We start from the raw sequence: 18,629 nt of genomic DNA, 5'->3' as shown, positions 1-18,629 counted from the left end.
TAGAAGATAAGTAGAATACAGTGCCCTACATAACATTTGCAATGCAAGAGCTCAAACCTGCCATTCCCCTTGCCCACATTAGTAATTCAGATTCATGCAAGTAGATGCATTACCTTCAGTGGAAACACACAAGTAAGTACTGTACTTCTGAGGAACGCCTTACAGGGTTGGACTCACATGTTTATACAAACATTTGAGATGATAGCTTGTCTGCCCACAACATGCAAAGTATAATGTACATTTCAATAGTGTTTTCATTAAAAGTGTACTATAAATAGTATTTTTACATTGACTACCAAATTCAGTTGGTTTGGAAGTATGTTCAAGTTACATATTACTAAGAGAAACAGGAAACTAGAACCACCAGGTCAAACAAGGAAATCTGACAAGACACTAGGGGTCCTCCTCCCAAAGCCATACTGTAGTGTATTGTCCATGTGGGAGCAGAGTGCTGTCAGGACTGAAGTGCATTTGCATCCTATTTAACATGAAAATGAAGAGACTTTTAGGTGGAAGGAAAAACAGGAAGCTCATTGATGTCATTCCCCATGTCTGAGCTTGGAACTGTATCATGTCCCCCCCCCCCATCCAAATACAATCAGAAACATGCTGTTTGGATTACTGTGTTGCACCAATATTAAATTCCTGTCAGCAGGATTCAGTTTAGTAAGCCTGTCATAAATATAGAGATAAGGGTATCATAAAATCCCTCCTGGGAAGCTGTACTGAATCGCTTTACCTGTAAGGGGTTGAGAAGCTCAAATAACCTAGTTGGCACCTTACCAGAAGGGCCAATGAGGAAAGAAGATACTTTCAAATGGGGGGGGGGAATTTGTTTGTGGCTCTCTTTGTTTGTTCCCTCTCTGGGTGGAGAAAGAAACCAGGAAGGTACATCATCTCCTGAAAATATACCTGAAATGATCCATCTAAAATTACAAAAATTCTAAGCAGGGCAAGGAAATGTGTTAGGTTATCTTTTGTTTTGGCTTGTGAATTTTCCTATGCTGCAAAGGTAGTTTTATTCCTGTTTTTGTAACTGTGAAGCTGAGTCCAGAGGGAAGTCCTCTGTGTTTTAAATCTTTTTATTACCCTGTAAAGTTACCTTCCATCCTGATTTTGCAGGTGTGATTCTTTTACTTTTTTCTTTATAATAAAGTTCTTCTTTTAAGAATCTGATTGATTTTAGTGCCCTAAAGATAAAGGGTCTGGTCTGTACTCACATTGCTAAGGCAATTAGTTGGTAGATTATTCTCAAGCCTCCCCAGGAAAGGAGATGAAGGGGCTTGGGAGGATATTTTGGGGGGATAGGGATTCCAGTGACCCTCCCATGAATGTTTGTGTAAATCACTTGGTGATGGCAGCAATACCGTCCAAGGACAAGGAAAGGAATTTGTGCCTTGGGGAAGTTTTTAACCTAAGATGGTAGAATATATACTTAGGGGGTCTTTCTTGCAGGTCCCCACATCTGTATCCCAGAGTTCAGAACCCTGACAAAGCCACTGCTGATTGATAAAATATATTGGGGTTTGCTACCCAAGGAATATAAGGAGAAAGGATATCCCAGCTGAATGCCTACTGAAGAAATGTAAGGATCTCATCAACTCTAAGAGGGAAGGTTGAGTATTGGCATGGAACTGTGGGGGGATGAGGGGGGGGGCACTGTGCAAAGTGATTTCAACATGCATCTTATAAAACCAAATGGTTGCTTATGGGGCAGAGTCTGACCCATGCAGAAAAGGCTTCAAAGCAGGCCTGCATATTGCTGCAACAACAGCATTCATTTGCACTCACCCTCTCATTAGCAATGGCTCTTCAACAGATTGCTCCTGCTGGAAGCCACAATAACCTGCATGAGAGAAGGATGCTGTTCTCATTGGCATCACAGGGAGTCACACTGTCAGACACCAGGACATGGAGGGGCAAGCCTAGTGGTCGGAGCAATGATCATCTGGCCGTGTGGTTGGGTGGTGGCAGCCAGGCCAGATGACCACTGCTCCGACCACTAGGATTGACTCATGATTGTGGCTCTGACCTCCGAATGGGACCAGGGGTCAGAGGCAGAGGAGAAAAAACACTGCAGAAGGATCCTTGCTGTGAAACTCCCACACTGTCAACAGCAGTAGCATGGGAAGATCCACCATTCCCAGACAGATTGTTGAGTTTGGGAAACTTCCCATATCCCAGGTCCTTGTGAGCAAAGACCAGCGATCAGCACTGAGAATGTGCTCAACACTGTACAAAGCATAGAAAATGATACGGGCTCAGATTCCCAAAGGTACGTAAGTGCCTAACTCCCATTGAAATCAGAGTTAGGTGCATAAAACCTTTCAGGTTCTGGGCTATGGTCCCTGCTCCAAGGAGTCAATCTAGCTAGACACAATCCAATCCAGAGATATTACCAGTGGTGAGCTGCAGCCAGTTCCCACCGGTTCGCGGGAACCGGTTGTTAAATTTAGAAGCCCTTTTAGAACTGGTTGTCCGGGGACAACCGATTCTAAAAGGGCTTTTAAATTTAACAAAAGCTCCCTACCCTGCCCCTGGCCCCAGCTCACCTCGCGCCACCTCCTCCCCTGATGTTCCCCCTGGCTTCTCCTCCCCCTCCCCTGCTTCCTGCGAATCAGCTGTTCGCGGGAAGCAGCGGCTGCCTGCAGGTGAGCTGGGGCGGGGGGTGGGGCGCGAGGAGGGCTCCAGGCACCACGCGGCCCGGCCTGGCTCCGGCCGCACAGTGCTGCCCGGCTCCGGCCCAGCCCCTACCCCAAGGCCCGGCCTCGGCCCCAGCGCCGGCCCAGCTCCGGGCAGCGCAGCTCCTGCCTGGCCCCGGCCCCGGTTCCGGTGGGGGTAAGCAGCATGGTAAGAGGCTGGGGCTGGGGGGGTTGGATAAGGAGGGGACAGGGAACGGGGGGGGTTGGATGGGGCAGAGGTTCTTGGGGGGGCGGTCAAGGGATGGGGAAGGGGGGGTTGGGTAGGCGCCGCGTGGGAGTTCCGGGGGTCTGTCGGGGTGGTGGTGGATGGGGTCGGGGCAGTCAGGGGACAGGGAGCAGAGCGAGTTGGGTAGGGGGTGGGGTCCTGGGGGGCAGTTAGGGTTGGGGGTCTCGGGAAGGAGTGGTCAGGGGACAAGGAGCGGAGGAGGTTGATGGGTTGCAGTTTCTGAGGGGGGCAGTCGGGGGCAGGACATCGGTGGGGGTCGGATGGGGGGGTGTACTCACCGAGCGGTTCCCTACCGGGTCTTCGGCGGCGGGTCCTTCACCCGCCAGAGCCGTGCCGCCGAAGACCCGGTAGGGAACCGGTTCCTAAGATTTTGGCAGCTCACAAGACATGGGAACACACAAGATACATATGCTGATGAACAAACCTGATGAATTACTTTTAAATGTATATTCAGTGTTTGGTGGGTTATACTGAAAGACCGTACAGAAAAGAAAATCTATTTTAATGAAGGTTAGGAAAGTACAGAGGGAAGTTGGTTGGTGAACAAGGCACACCACCTATATTTTATGTGTGCCCAACACATGAACTTTAGCATACAGACTTTCAGGCCCAAACGTTTCCTTTTTCAAGTGAGAGAGCATAATTTTTGTAACTGGACTTGTTTTGATGATGTGCAGTGACACAATGCACAGATATTCATTGCAAGGCAGATTATATGAGTAAAATCACACAAAAGCCACGCACACAGGATGTTCTCACAGTATGTAGTGATGGCTGATGAGTAAATTAAGGTGTTTTTCATCACCTATGAAAAGGTGTTGCTGCAACTTTTGTGACCATCATAAATCCCCCAGGCACAATTCAGCACAACTGAAGTACACAACACAATTGCTTAGCCATGTTAGGTATTGCAGAGATAGGACATATAAACAGCAGTGACTATTAACTAGTCTAAATGATGCCTTTCATGTCTATGCATGTGGTGCTTGATTCCACACCCATTACAGCTCCTATTGACTGCAGAATGGGGCTCATGGGCCAGGAAAAACAAAACAACAATATGATAACAATTAAAAAGAAATGATAAGATTCAGTAAGGAAAGCTTAGAACCTGGTTATCAGGGAAATTTCCTGAAATGATTAGTGCTACAAGACCGGAATAGTCTCTTAAGGGAAGTGGTAGAAGCCACATTACTTGAGACATTTGAAACAAGACTAGAGGATGTCTTGGAAAATATAGTGTAGATAACAATCTTGTGCTGGCCCCAGGAACAGGACTTTTCCATTTCTGATTTCTGTGCTTCCATGAGACTCTGAACACTTATTTGGACTCTGTGCTTCTTTATCAGCATATGAATGTGGTAATTTTCAAAAAGTTCAATAACATTGTTTATTACAAGCCCTTGTTTCCTCCCTACCCACCCCCAAACATATGGAATGCAGAAGACAGTCAATACACCGTTTGCAGTGAATCTTTTACACTGTTACCATATTTTAAAACTTGCCACTAATTTTAAAAACCAAACAAGGTGAAATAGGGGGAGACAGCTCTAGATCCAATTTTTAGATGTTCTTTCAATGTTTCTTTGGTGGTTAACAGCACTTGGGAAAGCGCCCACTGGTTTCTGTTGTGAAGCCAATGAAGTTTAATGAAGAGCAGGTGACCACCCCGGAGTTATGTGCAGCTGCTGTGTTGTTCCCACGCTAAGGCGGCCAGTGATGCTCTCACACTGATCTTTCCCCTGGGAGAGGGGCACGCTACCTCATTCAGATGAACAGCCAGGGCTGGCCCCTTGGGTTGGGATGAATGTAAATGCCTTCCTTATCTGCTATATGCAATGGCGGTGGTGTAGTCCTGCGGGCCCAGGACATTACACGGACAAGGTGAGGCAGTTCATTATCTTTTACTGGACCAACTTCTGTTGGTGAGAGAGACAAGCCTTGGTGTTACACAGAGGCCGAGCTCCGTAGAGCTCCAGCGCGGGGCTAGCTCACCAGCAGAAGCTGGTCCGATAAAAGCCATCAGCTCCTCACACCTGCGCCTAGGGTCTCCCTCACCTGCTGACACGCAACAGCTGCCCGTGGGGACACTGCTGGGGGGCAGCCCTACCTGGGGCTCGGACAGCGCTGCCTGCTCCCACGCCCGCCCGGCTGTGGGGGCGAGGGGCGGACCCCTGCGGCTGTCGGGGGGGTCTGCAGGCTCCGGGGTGGGCGGAGGGAGGGGTTTGTGGAGGGAGCCCCGGCCGGGCGGCTCCAGTCCGGTCCAGTCCCGCGCCATGCTACGGCTGCTCAGCGCCTGCCTGCTGCTGCTCGGGGCGCGCCCGGCCGCGGGCGAGGTGCCTTCGGGCGCCGCCTGCGGGCCCTGCCTGCCGGCGCTGTGCCCGGCGCTGCCCTTGCGGGGCTGCGCGCTGGGCCGCGCGCGGGACGCCTGCGGCTGCTGCTGGCGTTGCGCGCGCGGCGAGGGCGAGGCATGCGGGACGGGCGCGCGCTGCGCCGCGGGGCTGGAGTGCGCCCCCCGCCCGGGCCGCGCCGGGCCGCCCGCCCTGTGCGTCTGCAAGAGCCGCTACCCCGTCTGCGGCAGCGACGGCGTCACCTACCCCAGCGCCTGCCGCCTGCGCGCCGCCGCCCTCAGCGCCCAGCGCCGCGGCCAGCGCGGGCCCAGCCAGCGCCGCAAGGGGGCCTGCGAGCAAGGTGCGTGCGCGGGCTGAGGTACCGGGGCGCGGATAGGGGGCGCTGTGCGGGGTCACGGCGGGAGCAGGGGGCGCTGTGCGGGGTCACTAGGAGCTGAGTTGGCAGGGGGCTCTGTGCGGGGTCACTAGGAGCTGAGTTGCCCGAGGGCAGGGGGCGCTGTGCGGGGTCACTAGGAGCTGAGTTGGCAGGGGGCAGGGGGCTCTGTGCGGGGTCACTAGGAGCTGAGTTGCCCGGGGGCAGGGGGCTCTGTGCGGGATCACTAGGAGCTGAGTTGCCCGGGGGCAGGGGGCTCTGTGCGGGGTCACTAGGAGCTGAGTTGCCCGGGGGCAGGGGGCTCTGTGCGGGATCACTAGGAGCTGAGTTGCCCGGGGGCAGGGGGCGCTGTGCGGGGTCACTAGGAGCTGAGTTGCCCGAGGGCAGGGGGCGCTGTGCGGGGTCACTAGGAGCTGAGTTGCCCGGGGGCAGGGGGCGCTGTGCGGGGTCACTAGGAGCTGAGTTGCCCGGGGGCAGGGGGGCTGTGCGGGGTCACTAGGAGCTGAGTTGCCCCGGGGGCAGGGGGCTCTGTGTGGGGTCACTAGGAGCTGAGTTGCCCGGGGGCAGGGGGCGCTGTGCGGGGTCACTAGGAGCTGAGTTGGCAGGGGGCTCTGTGCGGGGTCACTAGGAGCTGAGTTGCCCCGGGGGCAGGGGGCTCTGTGTGGGGTCACTAGGAGCTGAGTTGCCCGGGGGCAGGGGGCTCTGTGTGGGGTCACTAGGAGCTGAGTTGCCCGGGGGCAGGGGGCTCTGTGTGGGGTCACTAGGAGCTGAGTTGCCCGGGGGCAGGGGGCTCTGTGTGGGGTCACTAGGAGCTGAGTTGCCCGGGGGCAGGGGGCTCTGTGTGGGGTCACTAGGAGCTGAGTTGGCAGGGGGCAGGGGGCGCTGTGCGGGGTCACTAGGAGCTGAGTTGCCTGGGGGCAGGGGGCGCTGTGCGGGGTCACTAGGAGCTGAGTTGGCAGGGGGCGCTGTGCGGGGTCACTAGGAGCTGAGTTGCCCGGGGGCAGGGGGCTCTGTGCGGGATCACTAGGAGCTGAGTTGCCCGGGGGCAGGGGGCGCTGTGCGGGGTCACTAGGAACTGAGTTGCCCGAGGGCAGGGGGCGCTGTGCGGGGTCACTAGGAGCTGAGTTGCCCGGGGGCAGGGGGCGCTGTGCGGGGTCACTAGGAGCTGAGTTGCCCGGGGGCAGGGGGGCTGTGCGGGGTCACTAGGAGCTGAGTTGGCAGGGGGCTCTGTGCGGGGTCACTAGGAGCTGAGTTGCCCCGGGGGCAGGGGGCTCTGTGTGGGGTCACTAGGAGCTGAGTTGCCCGGGGGCAGGGGGCGCTGTGCGGGGTCACTTGGAGCTGAGTTGGCAGGGGGCTCTGTGCGGGGTCACTAGGAGCTGAGTTGCCCCGGGGGCAGGGGGCTCTGTGTGGGGTCACTAGGAGCTGAGTTGCCCGGGGGCAGGGGGCGCTGTGCGGGGTCACTAGGAGCTGAGTTGCCCGGGGGCAGGGGGCTCTGTGTGGGGTCACTAGGAGCTGAGTTGCCCGGGGGCAGGGGGCTCTGTGTGGGGTCACTAGGAGCTGAGTTGCCCGGGGGCAGGGGGCTCTGTGTGGGGTCACTAGGAGCTGAGTTGGCAGGGGGCAGGGGGCGCTGTGCGGGGTCACTAGGAGCTGAGTTGCCTGGGGGCAGGGGGCGCTGTGCGGGGTCACTAGGAGCTGAGTTGGCAGGGGGCGCTGTGCGGGGTCACTAGGAGCTGAGTTGCCCGGGGGCAGGGGGCTCTGTGTGGGGTCACTAGGAGCTGAGTTGGCAGGGGGCAGGGGGCGCTGTGCGGGGTCACTAGGAGCTGAGTTGGCAGGGGGCAGGGGGCTCTGTGCGGGGTCACTAGGAGCTGAGTTGGCAGGGGGCAGGGGGCGCTGTGCGGGGTCACTAGGAGCTGAGTTGCCCGGGGGCAGGGGGCGCTGTGCGGGGTCACTAGGAGCTGAGTTGCCCGGGGGCATGGGGCTCTGTGCGGGGTCACTAAGAGCTGAGTTGGCAGGGGGCTCTGTGCGGGGTCACTAGGAGCTGAGTTGCCCGGGGGCAGGGGGCTCTGTGCGGGGTCACTAGGAGCTGAGTTGCCCGGGGGCAGGGGGCTCTGTGTGGGGTCACTAGGAGCTGAGTTGCCCGGGGGCAGGGGGCTCTGTGTGGGGTCACTAGGAGCTGAGTGGGCAGGGGGCGCTGTGCGGGGTCACTAGGAGCTGAGTTGCCCGGGGGCAGGGGGCGCTGTGCGGGGTCACTAGGAGCTGAGTTGGCAGGGGGCGCTGTGCGAGGTCACTAGGAGCTGAGTTGCCCGGGGGCAGGGGGCTCTGTGTGGGGTCACTAGGAGCTGAGTTGGCAGGGGGCAGGGGGCACTGTGCGGGGTCACTAGGAGCTGAGTTGCCCCGGGGGCAGGGGGCGCTGTGCGGGGTCACTAGGAGCTGAGTTGCCCGGGGGCATGGGGCTCTGTGTGGGGTCACTAGGAGCTGAGTTGGCAAGGGGCTTTGTGCGGGGTCACTAGGAGCTGAGTTGCCCGGGGGCAGGGGGCGCTGTGTGGGGTCACTAGGAGCTGAGTTGGCAGGGGGCAGGGGGCGCTGTGCGGGGTCACTAGGAGCTGAGTTGGCAGGGGGCTTTGTGCGGGGTCACTAGGAGCTGAGTTGCCCGGGGGCAGGGGGCGCTGTGCGGGGTCACTAGGAGCTGAGTTGCCCGGGGGCAGGGGGCTCTGTGCGGGGTCACTAGGAGCTGAGTTGGCAGGAGGCTCTGAGCGGGGTCACTAGGAGCTGAGTTGCCCCGGGGGCAGGGGGCTCTGTGCGGGGTCACTAGGAGCTGAGTTGCCCGGGGGCAGGGGGCTCTGTGTGGGGTCACTAGGAGCTGAGTTGCCCGGGGGCAGGGGGCTCTGTGTGGGGTCACTAGGAGCTGAGTTGCCCGGGGGCAGGGGGGCTGTGCGGGGTCACTAGGAGCTGATTTGGCAGGGGGCGCTGTGCGGGGTCACTAGGAGCTGAGTTGCCCGGGGGCAGGGGGCTCTGTGTGGGGTCACTAGGAGCTGAGTTGGCAGGGGTCAGGGGGCGCTGTGCGGGGTAACTAGGAGCTGAGTTGCCCGGGGGCAGGGGGCTCTGTGCGGGATCACTAGGAGCTGAGTTGCCCGGGGGCAGGGGGCGCTGTGCGGGGTCACTAGGAGCTGAGTTGCCCGAGGGCAGGGGGCGCTGTGCGGGGTCACTAGGAGCTGAGTTGCCCGGGGGCAGGGGGCGCTGTGCGGGGTCACTAGGAGCTGAGTTGCCCGGGGGCAGGGGGGCTGTGCGGGGTCACTAGGAGCTGAGTTGGCAGGGGGCTCTGTGCGGGGTCACTAGGAGCTGAGTTGCCCGGGGGCAGGGGGCTCTGTGTGGGGTCACTAGGAGCTGAGTTGCCCGGGGGCAGGGGGCTCTGTGTGGGGTCACTAGGAGCTGAGTTGGCAGGGGGCAGGGGGCGCTGTGCGGGGTCACTAGGAGCTGAGTTGCCTGGGGGCAGGGGGCGCTGTGCGGGGTCACTAGGAGCTGAGTTGGCAGGGGGCGCTGTGCGGGGTCACTAGGAGCTGAGTTGCCCGGGGGCAGGGGGCTCTGTGTGGGGTCACTAGGAGCTGAGTTGGCAGGGGGCAGGGGGCGCTGTGCGGGGTCACTAGGAGCTGAGTTGGCAGGGGGCAGGGGGCTCTGTGCGGGGTCACTAGGAGCTGAGTTGGCAGGGGGCGCTGTGCGGGGTCACTAGGAGCTGAGTTGCCCGGGGGCAAGGGCGCTGTGCGGGGTCACTAGGAGCTGAGTTGCCCGGGGGCAGGGGGCTCTGTGTGGGGTCACTAGGAGCTGAGTGGGCAGGGGGCGCTGTGCGGGGTCACTAGGAGCTGAGTTGCCCGGGGGCAGGGGGCGCTGTGCGGGGTCACTAGGAGCTGAGTTGGCAGGGGGCGCTGTGCGAGGTCACTAGGAGCTGAGTTGGCAGGGGGCAGGGGGCACTGTGCGGGGTCACTAGGAGCTGAGTTGCCCGGGGGCAGGGGGCGCTGTGCGGGGTCACTAGGAGCTGAGTTGCCCGGGGGCATGGGGCTCTGTGTGGGGTCACTAGGAGCTGAGTTGGCAAGGGGCTTTGTGCGGGGTCACTAGGAGCTGAGTTGCCCGGGGGCAGGGGGCGCTGTGTGGGGTCACTAGGAGCTGAGTTGGCAGGGGGCAGGGGGCGCTGTGCGGGGTCACTAGGAGCTGAGTTGGCAGGGGGCTTTGTGCGGGGTCACTAGGAGCTGAGTTGCCCGGGGGCAGGGGGCGCTGTGCGGGGTCACTAGGAGCTGAGTTGCCCGGGGGCAGGGGGCTCTGTGCGGGGTCACTAGGAGCTGAGTTGGCAGGAGGCTCTGAGCGGGGTCACTAGGAGCTGAGTTGCCCCGGGGGCAGGGGGCTCTGTGTGGGGTCACTAGGAGCTGAGTTGCCCGGGGGCAGGGGGCTCTGTGTGGGGTCACTAGGAGCTGAGTTGCCCGGGGGCAGGGGGCTCTGTGTGGGGTCACTAGGAGCTGAGTTGCCCGGGGGCAGGGGGGCTGTGCGGGGTCACTAGGAGCTGATTTGGCAGGGGGCGCTGTGCGGGGTCACGAGGAGCTGAGTTGCCCGGGGGCAGGGGGCTCTGTGTGGGGTCACTAGGAGCTGAGTTGGCAGGGGTCAGGGGGCGCTGTGCGGGGTAACTAGGAGCTGAGTTGGCAGGGGGCAGGGGGCCCTGTGCGGGGTCACTAGGAGCTGAGTTGCCCGGGGGCAGGGGGCGCTGTGCGGGGTCACTAGGAGCTGAGTTGCCCGGGGGCATGGGGCTCTGTGTGGGGTCACTAGGAGCTGAGTTGGCAGGGGGCGCTGTGCGGGGTCACTAGGAGCTGAGTTGGCAGGGGGCTCTGTGCGGGGTCACTAGGAGCTGAGTTGCCCGGGGGCAGGGGGCGCTGTGCGGGGTCACTAGGAGCTGAGTTGCCCGGGGGCAGGGGGCTCTGTGTGGGGTCACTAGGAGCTGAGTTGGCAGGGGGCGCTGTGCGGGGTCACTAGGAGCTGAGTTGCCCGGGGGCATGGGGCTCTGTGTGGGGTCACTAGGAGCTGAGGGGGCAGGGGGCGCTGTGCGGGGTCACTAGGAGCTGAGTTGCCCGGGGGCAGGGGGCGCTGTGCGGGGTCACTAGGAGCTGAGTTGGCAGGGGGCGCTGTGCGGGATCACTAGGAGCTGAGTTGCCCGGGGGCATGGGGCTCTGTGTGGGGTCACTAGGAGCTGAGTTGCCCGGGGGCAGGGGGCGCTGTGCGGGGTCACTAGGAGCTGAGTTGGCAGGGGGCAGGGGGCGCTGTGCGGGGTCACTAGGAGCTGAGTTGCCCGGGGGCATGGGGCTCTGTGCGGGGTCACTAGGAGCTGAGTTGCCCGGGGGCAGGGGGCTCTGTGTGGGGTCACTAGGAGCTGAGTTGGCAGGGGGCAGGGGGCGCTGTGCGGGGTCACTAGGAGCTGAGTTGCCCCGGGGGCAGGGGGCGCTGTGCGGGGTCACTAGGAGCTGAGTTGCCCGGGGGCATGGGGCGCTGTGCGGGGTCACTAGGAGCTGAGTTGCCCCGGGGGCAGGGGGCGCTGTGCGGAGTCACTAGGAGCTGAGTTGCCCCGGGGGCAGGGGGCGCTGTGCGGGGTCACTAGGAGCTGAGTTGCCCGGGGGCATGGGGCGCTGTGTGGGGTCACTAGGAGCTGAGTTGCCCCGGGGGCATGGGGCGCTGTGCGGGGTCACTAGGAGCTGAGTTGCCCGGGGGCAAGGGGCTCTGTGTGGGGTCACTAGGAGCTGAATTGTGTAGGATCATGGAAGACTGATGGGGCTATGAAGGGCTGAGTTTCTCAGTGGTTCTGGTCGGAGGATGTTGGCCAGGGCATAAGGGGCTGCCAGGGATTGTGGACCGGCCTGGGGCAGAGGGGTGCATGAGGAGACACATTCTGAACATCTTTAGCAAGCTTGCTGAGCTGAAAAGCTCAGCTGGGATCCCAGCTTTGGGCTCCTGGTGCAGTGGTGAGGCCGGTTTGCACTGCAGGGCAAGTGTTATTGATGCATCAATGCCAGGCCTTCCCAGGACATTTCCCAGGAGCTGTGTTCTTGGGATGGTTTTCAATGCATATTCCTCAGGCATTAACTTAGTGCTGGGTCTCTGGCTGTGTGTACACTAGTTAGAGCAATGGTGGGAGAGATCCCAAAATCTTCTCAGACAAGATCTAATCTAACACAGATGTATGCGGTGGCAAAAATAGAATACTTAATTCACCCCCATTGTAGCTCCACCAGTAGTAGCATAGACAGGGCTCAAGTGTTGTCTAAACCTGCCCAAACCCACCAGATACCTGCCTTCACCATTGCTTCTGCTGTTACTACCAATGGCGGCACTGTCCAAGGGACCCTGTTTTTGCCAGTAGACAGACAAGAACTACTTGGAGTTGGATTAATGCCCTGTTCCCTCCCCTGGACATCAGCGAATTTATCCTATGATGGTGTATGATGGAATCTCTGTATTGGAGATCTTGGGTGCATGTAGGTAGTGGGCTAGGGGAAGAGTAGTGAAGAGGGGAATTATTCATGAAAGTCCTAGTCAGAGAAAGATGGGGATTCAAATGTCCTGTGTAGCACCAGAGTCCAAGAGATTTCATTTCACCTACATTCATTCCTGGGCATACATTTTCATCATTCCCCCCCCCCCACCCCCCCGCCAAGTTACCGATCTGTATAGTAGTTATTTTTAAAAATGAACGAACCATCAGTACAAACAATGGGATGCTGCTTCCCAAAGCAAGCTCAGTTTGGCGTGGTATAGTAGCTTTTCTATGGTTTCTTAGCAGGGTTTTGTTTTGTTTTCATGGGGTTTTTTTGTTTGTTTGTTTTTGGGTTTTTCCCCAGTAGCCTACATGATTCGGTCTGTGGACTGTTCTCAGTCCACAAATTCAGATAAGACTAAGCCATTCATTCTTTTTGTTAATGTATATAATGGAATCTAATACAGTAATTTGATTGTCCGCTTCCTAATCTTTTGTACTAAAACTATCCTGTAGCACCTGGTATGGGGTGCAAATGGGAGGGACAAAGTTGCAATTAGCTCACTTCTTCTCTGTTCCTTCTCCCCCCAACTAACTGTCAATGTAAACTAGATGAATTATTACCTATTTTACAGCAGGATCTTCAGAAATCCCAAGAAGAATGCAAATAATCAAAATAAGTCAACTAAACTAACACTACAAGTAGTATTTTTCTGAATTATTACAATGATTTTAAGTGGAAAGCTAATATCAGATCATTCATAGTTTAGTTACAAGCTTGGGGGGAAAAGCTAAAGCAATAAACTCTTTTTCAAGGGAATTTGTTGCTTTTAAATGTGATATGTATTTAACTGGGTAATATAGTATCGACTGCAGAACATATGCTAATGTTGCTGATAACGTGTTTCAGAAGAATATTTTTAGTTGTTTTGCTTAAGAAACCTGATGTTGATCATCTATAAAGGATTTAATGATCACAATCAAAATCCAAAGATCAGCAGAGAAAATTGAAAAAATCATGTTGTTGTATGAATTATGTACTCCGTGGATGTTGTCTAATTTCTCTTGGTAATTTTATGAAAATAAATTGTGTGTTGAGCACTTCAATATACACAATATAAAAAGGGGAAATCATTCTGGAATCATAGTTACATATAGCAAGAGCCAAAAGGATAGTTGCAAATGTAGTTTGAAACAGTCTTATTCCACATAACTTAAGAGCCGATTGTAGCATTGAAAACGTCAGTTGATATTTCCTATATTAGCGTACCTTATGGGTCTTATCCAAAGCCCAGTGAAGTTGGTGCATGTCAGCAGACTTTGGATCTGGTCCAATGTCAGCAATTTGAGGTATATTCTCAAATGAATGCAAAAAGCTTTAGCCATGTAACTTGTTAACAAGAGGGTAAAGCATTTTGCATGTTAGGGCCAACATTTTAAAAATATGACCTGTAATTTTGGGTGCTTAAATTTTGGAGTGACCAACTTTACTTTTAGAAGGGCTGAGCACCCACTGGTGCACATTTTTAAAAATCACGCCCAAGATGTGTAAAGCTAGTCTCATAAATATTGAAAATCTGGTTCATTGGGACACTAATTAAAAAGCAAAGTGGACCTCAGACCACCTTAAGTGGGTTTTTAGGACACTATGAGACACATGGAATCTCCTGAATAGGGAGCAAGAAACATGGGGAAGGCTTGCCATGTCACAGAACTACACACAGCCTCAGAAATGAAGCCACCAGAGCTTTGCATCAGCTGCTCTCTGTTGGGCTCTGGCTGACGTGGAACCATCTAACCTGGCTTTTCATGCCTTGAGTGAATTTTCCCAACCACCTACCACCATCTGCTTCCCTGACCCCGACATTCCTACACAAGGTTTCACAAAAGCTGGGGCTTTCCTGCACAGGGGCTTTCCAAATACCCAAGCTATTTAGATGCAGATGCTATAGAAGGCTGTCAAAACCACAAAAATTCTGTCCCAACTTGTTTGAATCAAAGCTTAAACAAGTGGGTTCATTTAAGTGAAATTATTGTTTGCTTTGAGAGGCCTCAGGAACAGCTGCAGAAACTAAAGCCCTGCATAATTAATAAGATGGCTTTCCCACTAGCCACTGGAAGCATGTGCCAGTATTCTTAATATCCTCTTTCCCTTTAGAGTGTTCCAAATCAGCAGTGCTGTAATTATGTGCAGTGCTGAAGCTTTTGCTTTGAGAAAATGCTACCCGAAAAAATCTCTGCAGCAGTGCCATTGATAGGAATCCTAGCTTCTAAGCTGTCCTCAGGTACCACAACCAATGGACTGTTTTTGACAGGGAGGAATGGAGTGGCATACTGTTTTAGACACATCTCAAGGACAGAACTGAAACTCGAATCCCATTTTGCTGGAAGGATGTTTTCATAACCAAAGTGCGTTAGGGTTATCATCCCCCACTTCCTCCTCTTGCTTCCCACATTTCAAGCCAAGAACATCTTGTGAAACTCAATGTGCTTCTGGAGCTTCTGAAACTAAAAGAGAAGAGTAAAGCATGAGCACCATACGTTTACGCTATGTACTCTATATTTCCTCTATAGCGCTGTAAATGGTACTTTACAAACTGTACAAAAAGAATACCGTAGATCCCTTTCCTTGAAGAGTTGAATTCATCCCTGCCCCAGACCTAGTACCAGCACAAGGGCAGCAGTTTGTGCCACCTCCATTGGGGCTACCTCAGGACCACCCTACCTTGCACCCCTGCTACAATGAACAGAATTACTGGGCGCACCTCGGCCATGCCCACTCCTGCTCTTGACTTTGTCAGAGGCTTCTGTGTGGGGAAGGACAGAGCTATTCTCCATGTAATGCCAAAGGGCTCCTATGCTGGGGAAGTTGACATGGTGCCTATGTGGCTGCTTGGTGGGTACAAAGGAGTCACAGGGCAACATTGAAACTGGCTCTGGCCATTCTGGAAAAACTTGCTGTTGATAACTTGGTTTAAGTGAATGGACTTGTTTGGAAGATGATGTTGAGATTACAGTTTTATCAGGCAGTTGCAGCAGGTGATTGTGCTCAGTTGTAAACTGTTTATATTCTCCTGCACTCACTCGGGATCTTAAACAACAAATTCTAAGGCATCCAGAACTTTAAATGCAGTGGGTTCTGAGGTTTGGATAGTCAGCCATGGATTTCGAGAAAACATTCCAGCTAAGCAACTTTTATGGCCCCCATTGCCATATCCAAGCGTCTTATGAATGTTATATGGTACTGATCTTCACAATACCCCTGTTGTATTATCATCCCCATTTTACAGATGGGGAAACCAAGGCATGGAGAGAGTAAGGCCAAAATCCTCAATGGTATTTAGGTGATAGAGCAGGGAATTGAACCTGGATCTCTCAAATCAGTGCCCTAACCACTGAGCCATCCTTCGTTTCCATCACATTTGGAGTATGCAGGCTGTCACCAGTCAGGGCTTATCATCAGCTATGATCACCATGTTCTGTGAGGTCACATGGGAGCCCCATGGACCTCCAGTGCTCTGGAGCAACATGAGCTGTTTACTGTGCTTGGGGAGGGAGAGATTCACCTCTAGTCAGCATCCTTTGAACGTTCCTCATAAGGCTTTCCGCAGCATCGCTCCTCCCCCAGATAGTGCCCAGATTCTGGACTATCAGTATGGCAATTGGGCACTTGAGAAAGATGCTGAGGGATTCCTCTGAACATGCTGGGGAAAGGGGGAAATTCACCCTGGTGCCAGGGGTCAGCATAGACTTGTGCACCAATCATGTCCCACTTAATACCTTGAAAGAGGGCTTAATTGATGCCTAGACCTTTTGTGGGGCTTCTGCACTGGGGTGAATGTCACCCAAAGTCTCTGTAGCCTCCTGACATGGTTGACCCACATCAGTCACCCAGGGAGGAACTGAAGAAGGACCAGAGCCTACAGGCAGAGGGGGAGCTATTCATGCTAGCTATTGGCCTCTGATGTTGCTGAGGAGGGTAAAGGCCAATAGCTGGCATAGACAGTGGAGCTGGCCGGTCGGCTGCGGAAGATAAAAGGACAAAGACGACCCTGTTTAGTGGGGTAGTTACCCTGCTCCTGCCCTGAAGGGCTTAAAACAGCCCTGGGAGAGGGCTGTGGCAGGGGAAAAGCTGGGCTGATTGGGAAAGCAGCCACAGCTGTAGCCAGAGCAATCAGCGCCCAGCTGGCCCTTATAAGAGGGCGGTGGGCCAGAAGGGGACACTGTTTCTCTCTAGCTGTAGAGAGAGAAGGACCTGGCTGCCTGGGAGCTGGGGAGCTCCAGCCTAGTAAAACCCCAGGCTGCAGGCCTTGTTAAAGGCCTACAAAAGGTACTGGGGCTGCAGAGGGGCAGTTCAGTGACAGGCAGAGGCAGCTGGTCCAACCCCCCCTTGCCGATGATGAGTGGTTTACAGACTGCCGTCGGCCCCAGTGAGCGGGGGTGAGATGGTGACTGGCAGTAGCCACTGAGGCAAGGTGGGGATAGGGGGTTGGGGGTTTCCCTGGGTGGGGAGACCCAGATTGGGGGTTACTGCTGGGGGCAGAACCCTGACATAGAGGGGCTCCGGGAGGGACACAGGGGGCAGCGGCAGGCGAGACACCGGCCTGCAGAGGGCGCTCTGGGCTGGAAGAGCTAATTCCCTGGACGACCAGCAGGAGGCACTGCACTGGTGAGTCATCGTCCCGCCACACCCTTAAAGAAGTGACCCAAATTGGTGCACATCTGGGGCTGCTGTTATTAAATGGCTAGTTATGCGTGATCTTTTAGTTTAAAAACTATATCTGAGGATGGATCACTGAGCCTATACAAGTACCTTACCAGTGCCTCTGCAGGAGCCTTTACATGGTTTCCATTTACATTGCAGTCATGGGGACAGACCGAATGGCTGTTATTAGTCGTCATGGATGATGGGAGGAGAGTTTATTGTCCTTTCTACTGTGGTGCTGCGATAGCCATTCCTTGGTGCTTCCTCAGTAGGCAGACCTTTCTGCTGGATGGATTACTGGTCTCCCCATGGAGGTGAGATGTGCATCTCTCCAAGGAATGTTTGTGATGGGCTTAAGCTCATGACTGCCTGATATGGAGGAGCAACAGAGAGGTGTGTCCTGTCCTGACAAGCCTGTAGAAGACAGCGCCCATCATTGTTCACATTTCTCTAAAGAAAGGAGACATATATTCTTCCTGATTTAAAATATATATATTTGATGTTGATTCTTTTTCAAATGGCAGAGAGAAGGCAAGATGTAATGGTGATGGGGGGGGGTCACCAAAGGGCAAAATCTTTGGCTTTCCAATTTCCCAGTAGCCAAAGGTGGGGCCCACCCCCACCCTTATAAAGCTGGGTGGGAGATCCTGTGCAGCTAAGGGACGAGGCCAGACAAACCCCCTTTATGGTAAATTATTTGTATGACAACTTCTTAACACTTCTAAGCACGTGTTGCTGTGTATATTTTCCGCAGGAAGGAGTGGTGCAAAAGTTCAGGCATCTTCATTATGGCAGACTGAACACTATTGTGTCTCACTGCTTCTGCTTGTTTGTTCATTCACTGAAATGTTGTAGTCATGCCACATATTTCATAAAGCTGTAAGCAAGTGAAAACGTCTTGGAAATCTCAGAGAGTAGCAGTCCAGAAAAACATGTTTACTACAGTGGATGTTGATTGATTTTATTTTTAAATGGAATTTGGGATTTATTTTTTCCTATTTTGTTTAAATATACATAGCATTTAAAAACTAAAATAGGGGCATTGGAGGAGGAAGTGTAGGCACAAGGGCAGGGAAAGCAAAGGTGGTGATGTAGGCTGGGAAAAGCTCTGTAGAGCCATAAAGTGAGAAGGAAGAGTTTTAATCGGAGGTAGAGATAGAGGTGAAGGGAATGGAGGAGCAGCACCCACAGCAGGAGAACCTTGTGTTGCTAAACACTCATATAGAACAAATGATACAATCTGAGCGAATGTCCACCTGCGATGGGTAAAAACTAGGTCTTGGGGGGAGATGTGTGAGAGAGAAAGAGATGCCACCAGCGCAAGTGCCAGCAGTACTCTCGGGTGCCCATCTCCTGTTACCCCTTCCAGTGGGCAGGGCCAATAGAGTTTAAATAAAATGCCCCCTGTGCACCATACTTAGCCTCCAGGATGAGGAAGCTCACCCTCATCTACTCTGCTCCCACACCACATCCCATTTTTCCTCTTGCACTGGGGGAGCAGGAACTAGCCATGTGTGCTAATGGTGGCAGGATTTGGGACCCTGCTCTTATGTAACAGGGTTTGCATTTTGTGCTTCCCAGTGGGCATTTAAAAGGTCTCTGTTCCCCTCTGCCTGCCATACTGGTTGATGCAGGGTCAGCCTTTATTTACTCAAAACAGCACAAGCATGATAAGATTAAATTACTTCCCCAAACATGCCCAAGCAAATACTGTTTGAATTTCTTGCATCTTTGCCTTTGAATACTCCTGTTCTGTGGAGATGCTGA

General features: G+C 54.8%; 1 protein-coding gene across 1 annotated transcript in view; it reads left to right on the top strand.

Annotated features, from left to right (window-relative positions):
* The first annotated feature begins 5,204 nt into the window (after positions 1-5,204).
* IGFBP7 (insulin like growth factor binding protein 7) overlaps positions 5,205-18,629 on the top strand; it is an 81,211-nt gene continuing 67,786 nt past the window's right edge. The window contains exon 1 of the mRNA XM_065405606.1: positions 5,205-5,619. Within this exon, the coding sequence (XP_065261678.1) occupies positions 5,205-5,619 (415 nt within the window). The remainder of the gene's footprint in view (positions 5,620-18,629) is intronic.

Source organism: Emys orbicularis, chromosome 5 (genome assembly GCF_028017835.1).
Source record: "Emys orbicularis isolate rEmyOrb1 chromosome 5, rEmyOrb1.hap1, whole genome shotgun sequence".
NCBI lineage: Eukaryota > Metazoa > Chordata > Testudines > Emydidae > Emys > Emys orbicularis.
This window is presented reverse-complemented; position numbering and strand designations above follow the sequence as displayed.